At 38.9% G+C, this 24,670-nt stretch overlaps 1 protein-coding gene across 13 annotated transcripts in view; it reads right to left on the bottom strand.

Moving 5' to 3' along the window:
* LOC105835207 overlaps positions 1 to 24,670 on the bottom strand; it is a 317,882-nt gene that overhangs the window by 124,342 nt on the left and 168,870 nt on the right. For all 13 annotated transcript variants that reach the window (XM_036292968.1, XM_036292969.1, XM_036292971.1 and 10 more), the window contains 2 exons: positions 11,911 to 12,072; positions 10,001 to 10,184 (listed from right to left, as the gene is read on the bottom strand). In XM_036292968.1, the coding sequence (XP_036148861.1) occupies positions 10,001 to 10,184; positions 11,911 to 12,072 (346 nt within the window). The remainder of the gene's footprint in view (positions 1 to 10,000; positions 10,185 to 11,910; positions 12,073 to 24,670) is intronic.

Here is a 24,670-nt window from a genome sequence, read left to right as displayed (position 1 = left end):
GATTCGCGTTCTCCTTTCTGTCCGGCACGAAACGTCTTTCTGGCTTCTGCTTCTCTCCGCGGCAGTTTCATTTACCCTCGAACGGGTGAAAGACTACTCCACGCGTCCTCGAGCTCGAACGGCATTGTCGTAATGTGGAAAGTTGGTGAATTGGATCTGAAGTTTTCTGAAAACAAGACTATTCCGCGTACCGGCAGGTCCGGCACGAAAGACGGATGGAGAAGCGAGCGGTAAAGCCGGCGGCCAGTCGATTTGAAACGAGGGAAGGAACAATGATGTGGTCGAAGGCACTTCGAGCTTCGTTAATTGTCGGTCGATTTCATCGGATCTACGGAGGAGACACGAATGTCACGATTTAACGAGATTTCCATTAAACTTCTACAATTATTCACCTTTTAGAATTTAAAAATTATTAATGCATTTGAAAAGTACTAAAATGTGTTTAACGTAGCGCAAAAACTGGGTACTGGTTCATGTAAATTCCTTGAGCGAACAGAAGGAAGCTGGAAAAAAGGCAGACGTGTTAAGCGACATTTCGTGATCTTAATACGGAACAAGGATTATACGGTTCTTTTCGCGTTCTCTGCAGATATTGCTCTTGACATCGTCGCGAAAATATCCATTGTTAGAATGAAACGGTGAGGACGCTTCGCAAATTTTATTTCATCTTATTCCAATAATTCCTTTTTTCCTGTCAAGTTCTCAGCAAAAAATTTTCAAAATGGAAAATAGTGATAAAAACGTATGATTAATCATCCGTCAGTCAGAATTAAATAATGCGATTTTTAGGATGATGTTGTGCGCCATCAGTTACAGTAACGCGATTATTTAACCATAATAGCCGGCTGCGGGCTCGCACATGCTAATGATTTATTTCAGCGAAATTTATTGAAAAGCCGCCTAAATCGTGCATAAACCATGGACCAATCACGCACGCCGCGATCCAGACAGATTCGACCGCGCATAATGCGCCGTGATTCGAGCTAATAAATAACGGGAGCCCATTGTCTCGTCCGCGCCAGTCGATCGTAAAATCACGGACGCGATAACCGTATAGCCGTATTATTTCCAAAAGCGTACAGATCAATTGGCCGGCGATAAAAATCGTCCGCAGTCCCCCACGAACCCCCACTAGGGACTTAGGCGCATCGTCCGTTGTTCGTTCAGAAGCGAAATTGTAGTGATTCCTAGCAGTTTTTTCCCTCGATACGAGAGAACAGCACCACAAATCCAAGAATGATCTAAAAACTCATGACGAGGGATATTGATTGGATGTGAAGGAGATTTGAGTTAATGACCAACTTTTCAGTTTTTATAGGCAAAGAATTTACAAGTAAGAGATTTATTTTAAATTTATTTTAAAATTCTATGTCAATCACTAAATTATTAGCTCAATAATTTATAGAAAAATAAAAGTTTCTCGAATATGTTCCTTATGTCAGATAACTTAGGTTTTAAAATGTATACTCATATGTCAAAAGAAATGGACTAAACTATTGTGTAAAACGCTTAATTTTATAATTACTTTTCGGTAATAATGAAAGTTATTTATAAATTAAAAATGTCTGAAAATAAAAAAAAATTTATCAGGATAAATAAACATGTGTATCTGTAACTTCAGTAAGGGTAAGAAATTAGTTACCCACTAATTTATGTTTGAAAAAAATCGTAATATACTAATTAAAAAAAAATAAACAAAAATGAATTGCTGAAAGATATTAAGATTCACATTTTTTATCTAACAGATTAAATACTCAAATAACTAAATTATAATTTAAGAAAAAATGTAAGGCTAAAAATATCTTTGTATGATTTCCGAACAATGCATCTATGTCAAAATACTTTTGAGTGACTAAACAGCAGTATATGCTGCATGTACAAAAATGATTCAAATATCTCCAGTTTGTTTATAGAATCCATTAATCAATTTATCCTTATAGTTAATTAGTACCAGTTTCCCTTTTAAAGTTTTACTCGAGTGCAATTTTTTTTTTTTCAAATGGATGTCAGCGTGCACTTAATAAATTCTTGTTATTTTTTCAACGAGTTTTACAAATTACTTACTTCGCTACAAATTAATAGCTTACTCGTAGCATTAGATCGTGGTGCACAACGCAGTTATTAATAAAGCCAATTATTAATTAAGCCGACGACCTTAAAGCGCCGCGAGAATGTTACATATTGGCTTCATTTACCTTCCACCTCCGGCAAAATTAAATTTCGGGTTGTTCTTATCACGAGCGGAGATAGCTCGTTTGAGGTGCACGTTAAACGTGCAAGCTCAGCGTTGTTCACCGCGTTTACCATGCGTGTATCATTTATGCCGTGCGTAACGAACGTCGCGCGGCAACCAAACGCTCGTGTTAGATTTATCAACGGAGCGAGTGTCTAATTTGATAAGTGTACATAGCGCCGGCAAACAATTCACGAAGTGTGCTCGGCATACATTATTGCAGCTCGCGCGGTAAGCAAGCGGTGTTAGAGGCGCGCCTCGAGAGCGAAACGTCGAATTTCGAGGAGGAATTGTACCGTCTGATATTCTAGTCGCGAACGTGATGTACATATGTAATCGCGTTATCTTCGTGCCGTCGTGATACGACGCGTGAGTTATGACAATCTTACGTGCGTACGCGGCGTCTTCTCGCGCGAGCGCAGAAAATCGTGACAAACAAAGATTTGATTTCAGTAAGTCTCGACTGTCTCGCACGAGACAACAATTTGTTTCATTTGTTTCATTTTTGATTCAGTAATAACGATTCGTTTATCAAGTGTAAAGAAATACGAATTGTCTCTATTTAAAATATTATAATTGTGAAAATTTTAGTAATTTCTTATGTGCTGGGAATATCTATACACTGAGAAAAATACTTAAAAAAATTATTTGTAGAATATGCAAATTTATTTTACTGAAATAATTCTTTATATTTATAAATACGACAAAATAAAATTTTATTCTATCAAATAAATCAACTGATAAGAAAAATTAGATATTTTATAGAAATGTATATTTAGTCATCACAATCAAATTTGTTATAACAATATCAAAAAAATGTCACAAGCAACAGCTCATTAATATTTCAATTTTTTTCTCAGCATACATAATGAGGAAAGTGCACGGCATTTCATTCATACCTTTTGTAATTTCACGACAAAACGCACTTTCTTAAAACGGCCTTGGTTTAGATGAATCGTTCTAATACTTTTCCACGACGTGAAACTTACTTCGACTAACGCGCTGTGTCACTTTGCATTCGAAATGTCAAGAGGTATAAATTCCGGGCCTGGATGGAGAAGTTCGCTTTTCGCCGAAACCGCTCGCGGCGCGGATTAGGTGATCCTACCGTAAAAGTAGCGTAATTTATGAAGCTACTTAAACCTTAGCCCTCGAGTATAATATGCCCGCTCGCCGAGCTTCCGCGAAAGGAGATGAACTCTTCGAACGAGAATAATTGTTATATGACGCGGCAGCCCGCCCGGGGTGGTGTATCCCTTTGAGTAGCATACACAAAACAAACTGCGTGCACTGAGAGACGGTATCGAGGCGGTATACTGGTGTCTTAAATACTTATATTCGCTTAAAAGCTTTTTTCCATTATAAAGAGCGGACTTTAATGCCGAAAAATTGTGCAATAGCGCATAAAAAACTGCTTAATAAATTTTTAATGGTTAATATTCCAATGCGTAATATCTTCCTCGCGTACGGTATCGTAAATGTCGCCGGTAATTCTTTAAACTACGTTTTTAATGTATGTAAATCACTTTGCAAATTCACGCACATCCATATTCGCTTTAAATAACATGCGCGCAGTGTAGACGGAAGGAGAGCACATTTTAACAAATGAAAGTTTTGCAATGTTTTTCCGCGCGAAAGTTTTGCGAGAAAATTAAAACGCCTCAACATTGTTTTCCGAAAGTCGGAAAGAAAATTTATCTTCGGGGCGCATTACGTAACTATGCTAAAAACTTAAACTATATATAATGCGCAGGGGGTAATGGCGAAGGATCGCATTTTGCGCCGACCGGAGTTATCTTATTGCCGCTCGAATGTTTTCTCGCGCTTGTGGTCTACGTAATGTCGGATAATACAAGCGATGTGCAATACAAATATAATAACGATAATGAGCCGTAGTTAAAGCACATCACGCATTTTTCGCGTGCTGAACTAACAGCTTACCAGTATCTCTCTCTATGTATTTTTACATAGTGTAAAGTTTGCTGCGAAAGATATATCGGCAATGAACCAAATGGAAAAGTTTTTGTGTTTCTTTACATTTTAATCTCCTCCTCGGAGTAATTAAAAAAATGTACTGGTCATTATCAACTGCGTTGATTAAAACGTTAGTTTTACGGATAACAGACTTTAGAAGCTTATCGTGTCTTTCTTCCCTATAGTATTTTCCCGGCGGAAGATACGGCATTCTTCTTTCTTTCTTTCTTTCTTCTTCCTTAATCCTTCGATCGCTGTCACGCTTTAACAAGCTGCTAACCGAACTGTTAATCTACGTCATTAAATATCGATGTAATTTCTCATTTCTGAAAGGCGTGTACGATTCTATGGGAAACGTCTACCGCGGGACATGAAATTAGAGCGAAAGGGTATTAATCTGAAAGCGGCGCGGCGGCGGCAATCGCGGGAGGAAGAAAGAAAGAAAGAACGAACGAACGGACGAGAGATGCGGGAACGGTGAAGCAAAGTCGGGGAGAGAGTGATCGAAGGCACGAAGAGAGGATCGTGTGAAAGAAGCGGCCCCGAGCGATTTTCATACAAATTCCCGAGCCGCCGGTAATCATAGCGAAATTAAGGTCATCCATCACCCGCGGGACTCATTCTATTCCGCTACCCCCACTTAATAGTATTCTGCTGAGCGACGTAATTTTGTCGCTCACACCCTTCGCCCGGACCGCATGTACGCGCGAGCCGACAAGACGGAAGAGTGAAGTGTAAGGATGAGAGGGCGGAAGAGTGGTTGCACGGCAAGAGAGAGAGAGAGAGAGAGAAAGGGGAGGGGTGAAAGCGCTTTCCACACTGACGAACGAAATCCACGCGCTCTCCCCCGCCTCCTCTCTCTCTCTCTTCCGGGTTGCGTCGCATGCACATCCGTCAACAAGCTGGCTGGAATATTCGCGGGATACCTCATGGGTAATGCGAGAGTTCTCCTCTCGCGGGATATCGCGATGAATTAATTACAGTCGGTGTGTGTGTGTACGTCGCCGCTGCGGCGAAGGCAATTTTTCAGCATTCTGCAGGTTAACGTCCCTCATGAGAGAAACGGAGGAGAGGGGAGAGGGAGACACGAGCGGATAACGAGTTACTTTATGCAGAATAATTTGTGCGTTATTCATGAGATATTTTTTAATTAACTTCACATATTTTTCATCGTCCATGAGATTGGCGGGAACACGATTTTCGACGAAACGCGAGTTCTTCATACATCGGACCTTCATTAGCTGGCTTATTACTTTATGGACCGTCTCTATGGCTTCTACATCCCGGATATGGATTGAATAAATATATCCGCGTCTGTCTAAATTAATTCTCTCTCTCTGTCCCCTATATTTGATCATTCAATCATTCAATTTCACAAATTAATATTCGATTTATTCGGTTTCTCTCGAACTGCATTATTTCCTTTACGAATACCCTCCCATTCATTATTGCGAATTAATTAACTTTATAGATGAGTGTGTGTGTATATGTATATATATATATATATATATATATATATATATATAGAGAGAGAGAGAGAGAGAGAGAGGCATTTATAGTGAAATGAGAGAATTATAAAGACACAAGCATTCAGTGAGTGAATGATTTTGGAAACATTGACGACGCATCCCACGTTTAATTTGCGCGCTCTCGGACAATACGCAAATGTATTGTCTGTATGTTGTATTGTGCTAACTAATTTTCGAGAATACATACAGTCAGAAGTTTACGAGTGAAAAAGTATGAAATTTGTGCAACGTTCAATAAAACCCGTGAATTAATTCCGCGCGGTTAATTTGAGTACGTCCAAAGCGATATCTCTGCGGATTTAGCGTATCGCACGCTGTTTTCGCGCAAATCAATTCTCGAGGACTGGAGAGAATTACGCCTGTGGCATTAAATTAAATTCGCTAGGCTTCATGCGACTTGATGGCTTTAGTTATATATATAATCTATTATTATCGTAATAATTCGACCAAAAGAGAAAAATATAATACGTTATGCGGATATCTGTTACATGAGTTATTTATCTGTTGAATAATAAAATATACTTTTGACAAACGTTGAAATGTGTTGATCACATTTCACGAACAAAGTTTCTTTGCTGCGGGAGTGTTAAAATAAATGCTTTGCCAATAAGCTAGTATACCGTAAGCAGAATGCAAATGCCACGATACGCAACTTTACAGAGAAGAGCTGTTGTTTGATTATCGCTTTCAATTTTCCGAGGATATCTCTGACTGTAGTGGTCACTTAATACAACATCGGACTTGAAATCGCACCACCCGGGTCGTTCACAGAATGAAGTGCATGTCCGGCCGAGGACCTGACCCAATTGCGTCTCATCGAGAAACGTGCACGTACATCGCGGTGACCGTGCCTCGGCATTCGCGATTAGGAGCACCTACATCTTCCGGTTTTCGGTCTGGAACACGGAACACCGAGTGGCCTGCGCTTTGTTCCATTTCTCGAAATCCACGTTCCATTATGAAGTTCCTATGAGTGCTCGAGAAGGACCTCAGAAAGTCCGACTGTATGGGACAGCGACAAGATAGACGATTTGCGTACGCGTGAGGCGGCATTTGTCGTGAAAAGGAAGGGACAATATAAACGTACAGAACGTACAGAAACAAATTGTGCAAAGCAAATAAATATTTTCAAATGCAATGACTGCTGCAGACACAGGTATTTAATAGTTTAATAGATTTTATTAATTTGGGATAATAAACAAAATCTGATTTCTTCACTTTCCTAAAAGCCACAGTAAATTTGGCAGTGAGAATGTAGTAGAAAAAGATTGCCGATACCGACATAATGCACTGTTTCTGGATTATTTTATTACAAAAAATTAAAAATAAAACTTGGAAACATAAACACTAGAAAGTGACTTCTACATCAGATGATATAATAGTTTTTATAATATTGTTTTGAATTTTACAATAATTAAGTTCTTAAAATAAGCTAAAATGGGTGTCTGATAAAATAAAAAATTTGTTCTTTAAATGAAAAATACTGTTTTGCAAAATACAACATATAGTGCGATAATACATAAAAATTAAATTAGATCAGTTAACTCAATAGATAAGATTCGTAATGTTATTTTTTTATTCCATTATATATAATTTTTATTGTTTAATTTATCTCGATAGATAAATTTTATATAACAAACCACGAATATATAAATTATAGATGTTTATTTTTTTTCAATTATCAAAGCAGATCCTGTTTTTATCAGTATTAGTATGTGTAATACTTAGTTTTCGAGAACTAAATGAGTGTCGCTTTAGAAGACTCATGTCGGTATTGATAACTTCCCTCTAGTGTATGATAACATAATTCTTCATAATCAGCAATCAACCATTTGTTCTTTGAAGGATGTGATAAACGTGATACGGAATAGCACAAGGAGCCTGTTATGGCGTTCTACATAGTGTGGGGCTCGGAAAGTTACATTAATTATAACTTAACGAGCATGAACTACACACGTATTACACGACCGCGTATGTAACATGTGTCGTTTGTCATATTTCCACCAACTCCGTCCTATGCTACGGTCCAGTGTGATATTAATTCAGCGTCATGCGTTGCGTAAACTACGAAAACCGGCTATTTCAATCTCATTCGCAAACGTTGAATTCTCGCGAAAAAGTGTGCGCAATTTAACAAATTTTGTTTTTGTAAAATACTCATTTAACCGTGTTAGCCGAGTTATCTGCATACGTGCATCTCGAGTATGTTTTAATAGGTTCAGGAGGATATAGATATATTTTTCCTGCGCACAAACGCGCAACGCACACGTCATCAATACGCCGTTGCAGTTTTACCTTTGATCACGCGAAGAAGGTTCAGTGTGGTATGAAAATTTAAAGCTCATCTGTCAGATGATTGTTTGAATATCTTCAGTTCACTATTTTCCAGATTTTCACGTAATATTTCGCGCCTCAACTCTTAAGAAGCGTTGCAAATGGCCCGCAAAATTTCTCGAGGATTCCGCACGGGAGTAATACTAAAATTTCGTAGGATTTTCCACGATAAAGCCGATCAAGCGCCAATATTTTTCCTTGTAGAAGGATTTGCGCGGCTCGTGTGGGCGGTGCTGTTACTTCCGGTCGTTGCAGTTTCTCAGAATGCCAGTGCACGGAGAACGAAAGAAACGCGAACGATCTGAGCCGCGCGGGCAAGAGCACGGTATTTTTCGCCTTCAAGCTTACCAGCCGTTTCCTCGCTAACAAGTGGACTTAAAGTGTGGGCTCTTGCATTTTTTATATGCGATTAACGCAACGCTTTTAGCCCCTGGCGGATAGTGGCGTAGGTCGTTTTAGAGTCTTATTGTTTGGAAGCGTAATACGTGAGAATTATGCAGATTTGTATTTTACGCGTAGTAATTTAGGAACACTTGAAATCCTTTAATCGCGCTTACTCAGACTTCTCTAGAAATAAAAAAAAAAACCGACAATTTTTTATGGCTATAAATTAATTTTAAAGCCTCAATTTTTCTCTTTCATTTATGACATATATCTATGTCGTATATCAAGAATAAAACGTTAAATTATTATAACAATTTTTTTTGTTTTTGCGAGATAATTATTACTTTTAGCTATTGATTATTTATATCAATATTATTACAATATTAATATACCAAATTCAATTACCTGATACAAGTTATTTTTAGACGCGACGACAGGACTGACGGTGAAAATTTAACGAAAATGCAGTTTCTCTCGAGGAAGATAACAATAACGGTAGTACGGGCGTATATTTTTCGTTCGTGCCATCACACTCGTGCATCGTAAGCGCACATCCGCTCCGTGAATATAGCGCGTTTTGCGTATTCCGAGGCGGGAACAAAAGCCACTAGAGTAAGCTCGTATGATGCTCGGCGCGTCGTAAGCTCCCCCGACTTCGCTGCTTCGTAGCACACCGAAGCCCGAGAGCGCGGGGGTTGGAGAAGGTCGAGGTGAAGAGTCTTGTCGAAAAATTGTAAGAACTTTTCCAAGGCTTGTCGAAGGCCCTTTTCGACCGCGATGAAGTTTGTCCGTGAAACGTGGTCGGAGAAGTGGACGAGCTCGTGTGTGGCGCGGCGCGGGGTTAGGGATGCCGGAGGGCTTTCTGAAAACAGTAATTTTTCTCCCCCAACCCCCCCCTGGTTCTCGGTCATAGGTTCCTGCGGCATTACTCCCGACTTCTCAGCTCCTCCTTCTACCCGTAGTCGAGAGGGGCTTGAGAGCCGAGCTATCGTCTCGTAAGAGCGGAAGTATGATAAATTGAAACGACCATCGACGAGAGCGATTTTCAATCATATCGGTCCGCGCTGTCCGCTCTTCGACTACTTACACGAACAAGAAAAGTGGGAACGAAGGTTTCATGAACGGCGGTTACTTTGTGCAATGGAAAAATTGTGTGAGTTATTGACCGATAAATGTGTTTAAAATATTATGAAATACCCTCTCCGTGTACTCTTTGTCTTCAACGGTATACGCGATCCATCGTCATAAAAAAAACAAAACTTCGAGACTATCGGAGAGTGCCTTCTAAACAACATAAAAATATCCTAGGCCGTTCGTCTTGCATCCATATATGGTTGTATTATATATTCAAAATTACTTGAAGCTCGATCGTGAGATGACATGAGTCTGCAGACGCATGCGTCGGGTGGAAGTTATATAGGTGCCGGGAATGCGTTTCCATAAAGTTTACGGTCGCGGCTATAAAGGAGCAGCGGGGGTGTGCAAAAGGGTGCCGTTAAGCGATACGAGCGGATGGAAAGAAAGGCGTCACCAAAAAGCTACTTACGCGGTGCCGTTGTGCTTGCCGATGGACACAAGTCGATATATCTGCAGCTCGACCCGCTGCCCAGTATCCGGCACGAATCTGTATGTACACCTCGAGGGCCCTTGAAGATACGGTGACTTTATTTGCCCGAAGCCACGATCCGATTTGCTGAACAGCTGCCTGCTGTCCAACGTTATGTTGCACACTGAAACGGAACGAAACGACACGCTTGTGAAAAAATATGGGCGATGCGATCTCGCATTTCACGTGGTTTGATATCACGTAATCGTCGATAAAGTATTCTTTACAATTCTTCAATTCTTAATTTTATTAGAAAATATATAATTACAATATAGTTATATTTTTGTGCATTTTTCTTGCATCATTGATTTCTGATCGTGCGAAGAATGGACGGCAATGGAAAAACGTAAGGAAAAATAAAGTGGCTATAATAACGATTTTTCTTGCTTGTACAGTTTCATTGGCGCGTCTCTATATGGACAGCCGGCGCAATTCTACTATTCGGGCGACAACGAGTCGCGACAGCTTGGCGCAATATTATGAGGCAATCTGCCATAGTGTGTAATTTGATTCTTAATTGCTTCCCGTAGGATGTTGTGCAGGATATTTCGTGATTGTGATGCGAATACCTTCTTGTAAACCGTGGCATTATATTTCTTGGATATTGTTTTCTTTTGACATAAAGCTATCAGCAGTATCATTTTACAATTTTCTTATACAAAATGTATCTAAAGTTTACATTAAAGAAATATAAATCTTAATGAAAATTTGAGAATGTTACTTTTATTGAATACAATCGTAATTCTTTATAATAAAAAATCCAATTTTGATTATACAAAATTATTTATCCATATCAAGATATTGAAAGTATCAAGTTAGATTTATTAAACAATTTTTACCTATTAAATTATCCTAACTTGCGCTAGGAAAAAAACTTAAATCCTAACCATACGAGATATACACCTATGTTCTCATATATATATCCCGCGATGCTAAAAGAAATCCAAGGGGAGAAGAATTTGATGGATGAAACACGAAGGCAATATCGCTCCAAGTAATTAGCGCAAAGAAAGGTTAGATGGATGGAGCACAAGAACTTCGTCAAGAGTGATTAGTTATAAGAAAGAAAGGTCGGGTAAACGGCATGGCACGCGGAAGTAATTTCTTCGATACCGATTTATTCCATTGTGGGTAAAGCGAGCCGCAAACGTTTCGAACCCGGCGCTACGTCTTCTTTCCCTCAGACATCTCGGTGTCTTTTGAGCGCATTGCCGAGCGCTCATCCTCTTATAAACGTTCCCGTTCTCTTTTGCTTCTTCCCCGCTCGTTCTTTGAATCACGCCTTTCCCTCGTTTCCTCCATGGCGTTCCACGGATCATCGCCGCTTCCAAAGGGACTCGCTCGCCGCGGCGGCGCTTTAATTTCCACTTGTTCGCGCGACACGAGCGGCTGCGAACGAGAAGCAGCAGGAGGCAAGTGGCTTAATGGTGCGAATCTTGTTTCTAGCGTCGGCACAGGCTCAAAGAGATCGCCCATGTCTTTTTGACACGGCGTAATTATATTTTCTCGCAGGACCGAGAGAGCAAATACGTTAGTTGATCGCCAGTGGACAGAAAAAGCGGTGAAAGTGACAGTGAGAAAGAATTTCCGTCTCCTGCTCGCGAAATTAATAAGTTTTGCATTTATGCGCCACGTTTTACGTGCATGCATATTAAAGCACGCGAGAGACGTATCTCTTCTCTTAAAATGCGCAATGCGCCGTTTGGTCGCGATAGTTTTAATTAATGTCTTGCGTTAAAATATAGCTACACGAAGAAAATCTTCACTCGCAAACAAAATGTTACAGCAAACGTTACAATTTCAAGAAACTCAATCTTGCTGTAAGTCAGGATTAACTTAGTGATACTTACTATTGGCGCAATGCTGCTCCAGGCCGCATTGAGCGCATCTATCAGGCGAAGCTGCGCCACAGCTGCAGCCGCCCGATGGTACGCAACAAGCGCAATCGTTGCTGGATGTGTTAAAGCTGCAAGCGCAGCCGGTGGTGCTCTGTGTCCAAAGGTCAACTTGACCTAAAAAAAAAAAAAAGATACATCCCTTTATGAAGCAGACTGTTCATCGAAACATTTTGATTTGTATTCACATTCGCGCATTTTACATTCGCATTTACATTCACATTCGCGAAGAAAGTCATATTAAATTCATTATTAAAACATTTATACTTTTAAAAATGACATCTTTGATGAAGGTAAAATTTTTACGTGTAAAGCAAATGTTTTAATTTTTTTCCCAATAACTTCCGAGATTTTTATAATACCATCAAAATTTTATGAATTATTGATCTCAACCTTTTCATCGGTGCGCAGGAATTTTAATTATCGGTGATACGAATTTTTAGTTAATATTATTTCGCATAAAAATTGAAATTTTTATTACTTTTAGATTAACAGAGCAAAATTATTATATATTCGGTGCCTCGATATCGAATTTATCATCTTGATCGACATTGAGAATATTGTATGACGATAATGGTAATGTATAACGTCAATAACGTTTCTGTGTTGTATTGGGATTAATCTCCACACAGGTTTATCTTTATTGATCCTAGAAATGTATACGACAGGATTACATTCTCGATACGTAAATAACAGAATATGAAAACGGACCAAATACACCGCGCGTCAACGAATCGTTTAACTGCCGTAGCTGTATATTCATCGACGTCAAATAAAGTTGACCTATAATCGACCACGGTCGCTAGCTACACAATCCTCCGATCGTAACCGAATGCTCGTAACGAGGCGCACAGCCGTGTGCTTTTCAGCAATCGAAGCTACATACTGGAAGACTCTCAATCCTGGGTGAACGGTCCGCTTTGTCGGACGATTTTGAACGTCCACTCGATCTGCTTTCATTCTGCTTGACATTCCCGGCGCGATATTGCGTTTTTCGCCGCCGTGTTCATGGCTCTTTCGCGCTTCTCTCATTCTCCCCCATCCGCCTCACATTCCTCTCGTAGTGCGCTAGCTATCGTGCCACTTTTTTTTACAACGCACCTTTACGCAACCATATGTCGTATGATACCAATAAATAGAAATGCAACGAGAAATGAGAGTGAGGGAGAGAGGAGAGAGGGCAGGTAGGCAAAGATACAACCCCCTTGATGAGCGGTTGTTCATTGTTTTTCCGTGTCGACTGACCGGATTGCATTTGCGGCGCTTTCACGTTTTTATCATTGTCGGCTCCCTCATCTGGCGATGTTCCGAACGTGCTCGATGAACCGGCAAAAACACGGTTATTAATATAGTATAAAGGTCCCTCTATTTTCTAGACTGCATGCAGTGTTCCATGGGAAGAAAGACAGAGAGAAAGAGAGGGAGGGGGAGGGGAGAAAACTTCTCGCCCGATTGCGCAAAAAGTTAGTAACGTCACATCGTGTTAGCTGACTCTGCGGAATTCGACCTTGGTAAAAGTCTTTAACACCTCGCTTCGGGATTGAATAGGTGTCATTGCATGTCCCTAGCTAATCAATCTTGCAGGGTGATAGTATAACATATTCGTTTTATTTGTAACTTTAAAATAAATTTTAATAATCATGAAATGAGAACGCTAGAGAGAACTTTAAAGACAATAATCTTTTTGTAACTTAAAATACCAATAAAGGCACTTTTTATATAGGTAACTGGGCATGTCTCAACTTCCTATCACAAAATTACATATTTTTATTCCTCTCTGAATTGACTGTCAGAAAATTCGGCACCATCCGTTTCCCTAATCTGTGATTTTACATCCAAATGGCGTTCCCGTTCGTGGAGGGAGCACTCGAGGAGTGGGACCGTTGCCAGTAATGATTGCGTCTACGTCATCCTATGGCCGAAAATACGATCGGCAGGATCGATCGAGGACACCGAGAAAAGACGTCGTGGCGACTCGGCTTTCTAATAGAGATTTCCGGTTGATTCTCCAAACGCGGAGATACGCGTGCGTGATTGATTGTCCGAGAAATGTGAGAAGAGAATGAGAATTGGGGGGATGCGTGCGAGAAGAGAAACCGTCACTGTCGACGAGGGGCAAGACGAGGAAGACAGAAGAGAGCGCGGGGGACGGGGATGAGATAGAGAGGCGGAGAAGACGAGGGTGCGGGACAAGGAGAGTGGAGGGCGGAACGAAAAGAGGAGGAAGAAGACATAAATTCCGAGCCAGTGTAAAAAGGGCGTTAAGAAGAGAAGCCCCGGCACCCCCGATATGTCAATATCCCGAGGAAATACGGGGCGGTACTTGGCCGGAAGGATAGTAAAAATAAAGCAAGCTTTATTGCTGCTGCTGCTGCTGCTGCTGTTGCTGCTGCTGCTGCCTCTGCTGCTCCTGTTACTGCTGTTGCTGCTTTTACTTCTACCACTACAGATATCTCATCGTAAGCGTTGATACATTGAAACGTATTTCGGGAAAACGCCCGTCTTACGCGATTCTTCCCGATCGCGGATACCAACTAGCGCGCCTTGTTGCAAGGGTTACGTTTGAAAGGATTTTACGGAGTGAGACATAAGACAGATGTTGAAATATGATGGTAGAAGGAAAGAGAGCGAAATTAAGAGCGTCAGAGAAAGAGAGAGAAAGAGAGAGAGAGAGAGAGACTCGCAATTGGATTCTTAATCCATCGATTCAGTCTCGATTACAGAAAAGTTTAAACGGTGGAGAACGACGAATGCGATATCGTCGAGATAAAAGAAGTCTTGCCAGGAGTCTCGCAAGACGATTCGAGGGGATAAGGAGTGGCGATACTCGGAGAGCAAGAGACGCCTCGCAAAAAGGAGCCAAAAGTGAGCGAGGGGACTCAGAGAAAAGACGAAAACGCGAACGGAGATAGCTTGGGGTAAACAAAGACGTACTCGGGCACTCTCTCAGTTTTCCTCTCTCCAGATCCTCAGGGATCCTACTGTTGCCATAACGTTCATTCGATGCTGCGCTTTCCGTTTGATTATTCAGAGGATGACGGCTATTAAATGTGGTTATTATTACGGATAGCCACATCGGGTAGTCACTCTCATCTCAATATTATTTTATGAGCTTTTTCGTGAGTTATCCGAGACAAAAAACAATTATTTTCTCAACGTTATTTATTTATGCGTTATTCTTGCGTCATGTTTTATTAATTGTAGTAAAAAATAATGTATTTTTCCCAAAGCAAAAATTGTATTTTACTCTAACACAATGTATGGAAATATTTTCTTTGTATCAATAAATGAATTTCAATGAGACGAAAAAATACGCATGAATAAAGTAATACCATCTCCGTATTGAACTATACATTCGCTTCGGGGGTAGGTGATATCATGTATACGTAAATCACGTTACGCCCGTGATAAAGTTATCTTGTAACCTATGTGGTTTCGATTAGCAGGCTATGCAACCAATAATAAGCGATTATATGACACCGCCCATCCACGATATGTTTATTAGATATAGATTAACGTTTTTCATAAACTTGGATCGGAATAATCTAATGAAATAGATCGCTAGGCAATACTAATCATTTATAATTTATAATGCAATATAATTACACATACGTCAATACATACAGTACGTGAAAAGTTCTGGAACAGTCAAATATCTCGAAGTTTTCAGTAAAAAAAGTTGAAGAAGAACAAATAATGGTAAAATTAAATTAAAAAACTCAATTCTATTAAATTATAAGGATAGAATTTTAAAAAACAGAATTATATAAATTTGCATAAAAATAAAACATGCGCAAGAAACCTAGAGTGCTTATATTTATAAATTTGAAGTCGTACCCTTTTAAACAATTTAGATCTCCCGTGGAAAAAAATTCGAATTTTACTCGAAAAACGCGTAACACGGTTAGAGATCGAGGTCACGCCAAAAATGTGAGGTGTCGCGACAAGTTGCAGTTAGGGTAAGCCCACGGAAAATCGTGGTTGCAGGTGCAGAGGACGACAGCCGAACGAAGAGATCCACTTAGCGCTCACTTTACACGGCGTTAAATTCTAATGAAGTCGACGCTGCTCGATTTCACCGATCCGATCAGCCCGCCACGTAGATCGTCGAGGATGCACCCGACACGCGGACCGGCCCGTAGTAATGGCCGTCTCCGCCGTCTATCGTATGCGGTCGGCTGTTGCCGAGGTATCTAATAATTTTCGTTTAAATGTGCGCGTCGTCGAAGAGCCCTTTCGCACAGCTGCTAACGGTAGGACGAAAGCCGACGGTATTACCATGGTAATAGACGAAACAGCGTGGATGTGGTACCTCAAAGGTCGTTCATTATCTTTGTCATTTCACAGAAACTGCTCGGCCGAAACTCGGCGATAATTGTATAATTCGAGAGCCAAATATTAGAGAAGCATAAATTCAACTTCGCAATATTTACGAAATTACGTTGCAAATCTAATCGGTAAATTTTCTCAGAGTATAATTCTTATTATAGAATGCTCAAGGAAGAACTGTTTTAATTGAATTTTTATCTTAATACCGTAAATATTATTAACAAACTCGAAGAATTGTTGCAACTTTATAAAAGGTCTCACTGTGATATCGTTTTTTTATCTATTACATCAATTTCGTAGTTTGTTATAATAACACATTGGATTCTCAATAACTGTGAACTTATGCGACCTCAATAACGCTTAAGACATCTGTGTGCTCATTATTTTATCGATATCGAACAGATTTCCGCAAGAGCACACTATAACCGTAATCCTATATCCTATACTATAGTTTCGAGCTTTAAAGGAATGGGCTAGCGTATCCTTTTCTTTGGTCACGTTCAGCGTGGTGCGATTCTACTTCGCTCGACTAAGGCGGAAGAACGAGCTTTAGCATTTCATCTAGATTTATTGCATGCGCCGATTTACGAGAACTAAACGTTTATCATGTCTTTTACTAACTTTCATCCGAATCAAAGTATTATATATAACTCATCGAGCTAATTAGCTATTTAAAACGGTTACGAATTAATCAAGAGCTTTCGTGTTTTAGAATTATTTAATATTAATTCTTTATGTGTGTAATCTTTATCAATCAAAAAGTTTGCGAAAACTTCTGATGTATATAGTAAAAAGTATTTTTAGCTTTGTGTCGAATCAATTGTTAAAATTTTTGTGCTAAACTGTTAACATATCCAAATGTTAATTTAATGTATGAGTGTTTTATTTGAATATTTTGTATTAAATAATATTCAATACTTCTTGGTGTTGGAGCAACATAATTTACGAGCGAATAAACAAGTAACATAAAAATAACATAATTTTGAAATATAAATATACTTACGTTCTACGATAAACGATTAAACTATATTATAAATGTTAATTTTATTGAAGAAATATATTTTCACAATTTGTTTCCAAATTGTTAAAGTTATACTTTCTATGTTAATCTTTTACGTAATATTTGTTACTTTTTAACATATTTATTTTGCGCTAACTTAACACAAAAATTTAGATGGGCCGTTTGGGACATGTAAAATGTATTAAATTTAATATAAAATTTCTTACTATGTACCGCATGAAAAGGTATAAGATTTCTTAAATATATTTAAATAATAGTTAAAGCCACTCTCTGTTGTATAGATCTGATTACACTTTAAAATTTTCTTTAATCCTTCGTGAATCAATTTTTCATTTATTCAGTTATATATTTTGTAAGTTCAGTGTATATTTACACGTTACCTCTTCACTTGAAAAATTGCATGTCTTTCAAAATAATTTTAATTATAACTCCAAATATATCTATATTATCGAAAAGCAATACTGATATTTAAAAAAATATGTTTCCACATTTATAAAAATATAAAAGAGATATGTGCTCATGCAGAATATTGGATTTGTAAAAGGATTAGTGTAGCATAAATAGCATTTATAATTTATAAGCTATGACAGTCGTCGGATCGAATTTATCGGTGATGTCGACGGGGATATGTCTTTGAATGTTTCGCAGTTAAACCATATCGGATTCCACTAGCTAGATATCGAATCGACAATGGCGAGTGTCATGTACAATAATTTGTTACTTTGCAGTCGGTGCCACGTGGTAAGCTGATTTCCAATAATGCGAGCTTCTAGCAGTTTCATACGAAACGACTTTACGCTGATCGATTCTCAACTAGTAGAGAGTACTTGAATTTCCTGTAAAGCAAAAGCGTGCTGGCTACGCTGCAACTTCCGCCATGTGCAACTGGCGTGTGGAAATCCTGTTATGTTTCATTTATATTAACCTTAATATCTGGCTGAAGCAGAGGCCGTACCAGCCGTGTTGGTAGTCGTTACTGCATAATTTCAAAACTGCCGTGTTTCTTTCCCGTCCGTGCGCACCGATTGACTTTTTAATAAACGCTATTTCCCGTCGGAAATCAAGTGCGTGTTAATTTGTATTTACTATAGGATATAGATTTGATATATTTTTACATCGGAAACAGTACGCTAAATTGAAAGCTTAAAATGTTTCATATCAACAGCTTTTCGAACGCACTCCGAAAATATCGTGAAATTGTAATAAGCCAACGCAATCATTATAAGCTTTCGGACTCACGTTTGATTATTGTATCCCGGTTTTTACGATAATTTCAGCTGCACTTTTTCACTGCCAATTCCAGCGATTCAAGCATACGAGAATGCATACCACGTTTATATAAACTGCCCATATATATCAACGTTTCCATATTAATTTTATTTATCTCACTATTTCCGCGTATTTATATAATTTCCTTTTGTTATCTATCTTTTCTCCTTCACATTTTTCTACTCTCTTTTGACGAATGCATTGATATAGCATGATGGATGTTGATTAGCCGAGTTTTAGTTTTATAATTTCCCGGTCAGTGTGCTGCTTGGAATTCCACCCGCATTTCCATACATTTGCACTTTAATTGGCTTCGCACTTGCCACCCTTCTCTCTTCCTGCCCGCGTTTATATCGCTTTGTCCCCCTATAAATATGTATAATACGTATATAAACAGAGGGAGTATGCATATGCGTCAACGTGCATGCGTACGCGTTGTATTGAATTCCCCAAAAACCATTTCCCTAGTTCGACAATCGTAACATTTTTATGCTCGACTAATTTTGACAAAGCTAGCGAGTAAATTGAGTAAAAATTGAGTTTGCGCTGGCTGCTGTTTACAGACCACTACTGGCGCTAATCTGAAATAAACGCGAGATAGTTTGGCGCTAAATATTAACAACTAAAACATAAATAAAAGTACAATAAATTGCAGAAGGCAGATTAATGTATTTTGCCGTTTTAAGATAACTGCAAGATAAAGGAACTTTAACTCACAACGTAGGATATTATTCGGTTTTAACACTATGTAGTTTTAGAACTATGCAATACATATTGTTGGAGAATTGCGAACCTTGTTAGAAACGTTATTAACGTTGGTCTGTTTTCATAGTAGTAATGGCGGTGTTCTGCTATATGCTACATTTGATCCCGGCATCTAACAGACTAATCGAGTGATTAATGTTGTAATCGCTTAAGCGCATTATGAGATCAATAGAAGGTTAATATACCCGTCTGAAGACAATCTTTCATGATTAAAATAGGAACATCCTTCCCTTTCCTTTCCTTGCATTTCAGAAATATTAATTTCTTAGCTTTCTTCAGCTATCCGATATGTTATATTTACTTATGCTTACTTCTTGTTTTACTTCGTTTGAACATTTTAGATACAAAAAGGTTACAATGTTACAAAGAAAAGTGCATTTCTTTTTGCGGCGCGATATTATACCTGGATATATTCATTCTCTATCTATTACTCACACAGATTATATTACTAATCACGTTATAATTTGTCGTATCAAACGATTCGCGACTGCTCGTTAATCGGCTGCGGTCAACAGAGGTTACCGAGCATGGACCAATTTGCATCAACGACCGGAGCGAAGCACAGCTTCCTTCAATGCGAACAGTCAACCCCTTATAGCTATCACGGATGGGGTAGGCGAGTTATCATAATCGGCTTTGGCTTAATGCCGAACATCCGTAGAAACGTAAAGCCGATTTCAATTCGAGCGCGCCACTTACAATCCAAAGATCCGTGCATTTATTCGCGAATATCTCGTTGTGTCGCCGCATGAATTTAGCGTACGGTAGAACTATCAAAGACCTAATTCAGGATACTCGAATTTTGTAGAATTTCCTGAGAAAATTTCCGGTTTTTCCAGGAATTTTATTTAAAATTCCAGACAAGATTAGAGAATTTTTTAATATGGCTTTAAAACAAATTTTTTTATTATATCTTTTAATATTCCTTAATTCCATACGAAGAAAAGTTATTTAAGTTTTGAATATTAAATTTCGGAAAGTATTAAAAAATATATATATAACTAAACAGAGCACGTAATGATTTATCTGCAATAATGTAGTTCACTAAAAGTATAGAATACAAAACGTGATTAAACACATAACGTCAATTAGAATGTACTGTCTTTTTTATTGTCAGTGATTTTTTAAATAAAAACTCGTGAATTACATGATATACTTGAGTGTACACGAATGTACATACCATATTATTTAATCAATTGTCGACATTTTGTATAATCAAAAATTTTTTAAATGATAAAAGAAACAATTTTATCGGAAAAAGATAGAATTTAAACATAAAAATCAAAATTTCAAAAATTTCTCCGAGTTTCAATAAAATTCCATTCAATAAAAATCCATGATTTGCATGAATTAAAAGATTCTCTATGAAATCTAGGTTCTCTCGATTTTTCTCGAATATATATCTTGTAACATTACTTGTAAGATTGTACAATGTAAAGATGGATTCTGTTATACCGTATCTCAATATCAAGCATCTCAATAATAAATTGTTTAAATAAATCCATAAACGTGTAGGGATCTATCGCATTCCTGCTTAGATATCGACTCTTTGTAACAACGTAGTATAAGCCGAACAAGCTGAAACGTGTTGAAGCATAATTGTCAGTTGCTTCTCGCACGCCCTACGCGAACCCTAATAAATCGTAGGCGAGCCCGAAAAATTCCGACGAATAAGACAAAGGCGTAGCATGTTGCATTGTACGCCCGGCCGTAGAAGAATATACTCGGTTTTTAAACATTTATCGCGTTCTGTTATCCCTCGCATCCTGAACGTATATCACTTCTACAAACGAAAGAAACAGGCGGCGATTTTTTTTAAAACGTCTGCGCGTATCGATCGCGAGTGTTTTCCGTAAGACGCGAAAGATTTGGCGTATTTGCATGAATCCGATATGCAAAAACGATGGAACTTTGATAGTCTGAGGCTTGGTTAACCCGAGGCTTGTTGTTCGCCGCAAGCGCGGTTCGTTTAATCCGAAGTTGCGCCTCGCGAGAAGTTTTCATTCAACTTTACCATTCACTAGACGATGAGTTTTGTTGACAAATTCGTCTGCCTCGGGTTGTTTCAATTCATTTATGCTGCCTCCAAGTCCCATTCCCGTAGTACAAATAAACGTGAAGCTCCATATTTTTGTAGCCGGGTTTCCCTTTTAAAGAGGGAAAAAAGAACAGTAATAGACGTACCTTGAATATCACGTCTGTACCCGGCGGTGGCCGAAAATAAAAATACGAGACTATACACCGACGTACTTACGCCGAATCAGAAAAAAAAAGAGCCGACCAAGCAGAAATTAAATCTGCGTCGGTGCAGACGCTGCATTGTCTTCTCTATGCGTGGGGGATGGAGAGAGAGGGGGGGTGGGAGGAAGGGAGGGAAACGATACTTCTCTCGGCACTTAAAAACTCGTCATTTCCGCATCACTAATTCGCGCATTTCCAGCAACTTTCGAAACACACGTGCGTGCATCGGACGGGCTCGAGTGGACTTTCATATAAGTACGGCGATAATCCTACGTCCGCGTTCGCAATACCGCGTTATAGTTTCCGCCGAATGCAGCTTTCAGCTGCAATCGCGAGTGTGTTGCGGGCGAAAGAAGAGGAGAAAAAAAAAACGCACCGCGACGGCGAGGTATCGGCGGAATTTCTGCTGCTTAGCCGTGGCATTAAGCGTTTTTGGGGAGGATTGTTCGCTTTGCGCCGGTGCGCTCGGCGCCGGTCATAAATACGAATGCGGGTTTAGTGCCGGAACGCGGAGGTCCGAGCCCGTCGATGTAGCCCCCCGCGTCTATAAATTCACTCGTAAGCGTTGAACCGGACATCGGTGGTTCCCTATCGCGACACAGCTCTCTCTCTCGAGCGAGAGAGTTAAGCGTTTAAAAACGTCGCACCAAGTTTCACGTCGTCGTCGAAAGCAGTTGACGGGCTCGTCGGTTGACGGTTACAGTTATTGCCGCGAAATACAGGTACGTAACTGCGACGATTAAGCTGGCAATGAGATTTATAGCGGATACACTTGGGTTACACTGCTGGTATATGTGTACATAGCCCATGAGACTGTGCACTCGTGTACGTGCCGAAATAGGACCCTCGGACTTGATAACGACGCGTCATAATGATCTAAGATTGCGCGCGCGAATATAACACTTATAACTGCAGTTCGCCGAGGAGCAACTGACATCGAGAATATTACTAGAATATTACTATTTTTTACGAGATAATTAAAGGCTATGTAGACCGTCGTCGTCGTCGTAAATATGCCGCAAGGCAGGAAATTCGATAGACCGCAGCTTCCGTAAACGTGCGTGCCACGGTGTTTGCGGATATCAATGCATCATCCAGGAGCGGAAGGAGCGGCGATAAATACTTGCGAAAATGGTCGCGACTATGGGGCAGAGATCCGGTCGATTGAATGTGGCTGGTACCTTCGAACAACTTCATCGAAAACTTTCCAGTCAACATAATTCGTGATAGATCTTCGCGATCTTTTATTGGTAGTAGAAGCGATTGATTTATTCAATTAACAAGGATTGGATTCAGTGTTGTTAATATCTTAGCTTTAAGAAACGGTCTCATTTTGCTTTGTACTTATTATGAGAAAAAGAAAAAATTAGGGAAAAATAAAAATCCCAATTCCACTTAAATCATAATCTTTTTTTGGTCAGATTATATTATCAAGTATAATATATAAAAAAAGAAACGTAAATATATAATAGATTAAAATCTTTTACATATGTATTAGTGTAAGCGCTGATTGTAAAACTGAGAGAAATAATAAATTTCTATATCACTATATTTTATACAGCAATTAGCGTGAGTCACAGGTGGTTGAAATAAATTTTATACGAAAAGAGATGGCGTTATAAAACTGTATAAAAGTGTGAAATGTATGTCTTGCCGTCGGGGATTTCCCATTTGTGTGCATATAAAAGAAAATTTCAATGTTACAGGCGTGGAAGACTGCGGAGAAATCTATCATTTCAAAGACCCCCATTTTCTTCAATGCTTAAAAATATAGCGATCAATTATACAGTGGGAAACGTAAAAGTATTATTGTGAAAAAAAGATTTTGGCGAGCAATACATTGGTATCGCGTTGAATTCCGCCGAGGACACTTTTCTCAGTGTAACAACACGATAATCGAGACGACGAGCGGGTCTCTGTGCTCCAAAATGCCATTAAATCCAAAATCTCTCACGGGAAGCTTGGGCCGGCTCAAGTCAGCGAAAAGTTCTCCCACCCGAGCCGCTTTGCGGGTCAGCGTTCGGCGTTGTTTCTCCCGGTAAAACCGCCCGGGGATCGCGGTTATAGCGATTGTTTTTAAACCAGAGCCAACCAGACAGAACCGCCCGCGGTGGTTTCACATGGGCCAGGGAAAAGGGACGCCGGCATACGTATGTGTGGCGGGGAGACGGCCAATGTTGGATCCAGAGCTTGAAATATCGCGTTCCTAATGCACCGAGGCAAAAACTCTGGGCTATGCCCTCAGGGGGTAGCGAATGTACCAACAGAAGGGCTGCAAACTGGAGGTCATTCGCGCAAAAATGCACACCGTATTTTAGTCATTCGTGGGCGAGCGCGTGACTGAAAATATAAATCGCTAATTAAACTTAAAATTCTTCAAGAGTTCGGATACCGCCCAGACAATTTTTGATTGATCTATATTTGGTGTGTTTCAAACTGCGAATAAAATTTATATTTTATTATAGATATATGAAATTTATATTTTATTTATATTACAAATTTACTGGTTATATATGGTAATTTCAATTTTAGTACATTTAATTATATCCATTATTATACAAGATGTAATTTAACAAATGTCCAATATTTTGGAGACATATTCTATCGGTTAAACGCATTTTAAAAAAGACATTTATATGAATTTTAAAACTTAATTTTTTGATCGGGAGAGTTTCATTATAAAATGGTGGAATATATATATGTATAGCAAAATGAAGGAATTGATTTAAAAAAATGTTTCAAAAATTATTTGATCTGAAAAGAAATAATAGTCTACTAAAAAAAAATTAATTTTTACAGATTATGTTCTACTTTTTTAATGGAATTGCATACTTTTTTACACACATATTCGTTTAATTATTCTATATATAAAGGTATTAAAATAGAACTATCTAACACTCAATGATTTATAAGATGTTTTATACTTTATTCTGATATATTTCAACATAAAATCAATCGCTCGTTTTTTTTTAAGATATTCTATTGTGCCACAGTAAAATTTTTCCTATTTTAAAAACTAATCCATGTTCGTGGATTTTTTTAAGCGTCTGATCGATAGAATTTATATCCTGTTTACATTTTTATATTAAT

This window comes from Monomorium pharaonis, chromosome 10 (assembly GCF_013373865.1).
Source record: "Monomorium pharaonis isolate MP-MQ-018 chromosome 10, ASM1337386v2, whole genome shotgun sequence".
Classification (NCBI taxonomy): Eukaryota; Metazoa; Arthropoda; class Insecta; order Hymenoptera; family Formicidae; genus Monomorium; species Monomorium pharaonis.
Note: the sequence above shows the minus strand (reverse complement) of the source record. Positions and strands in the feature narration are given on the sequence as shown.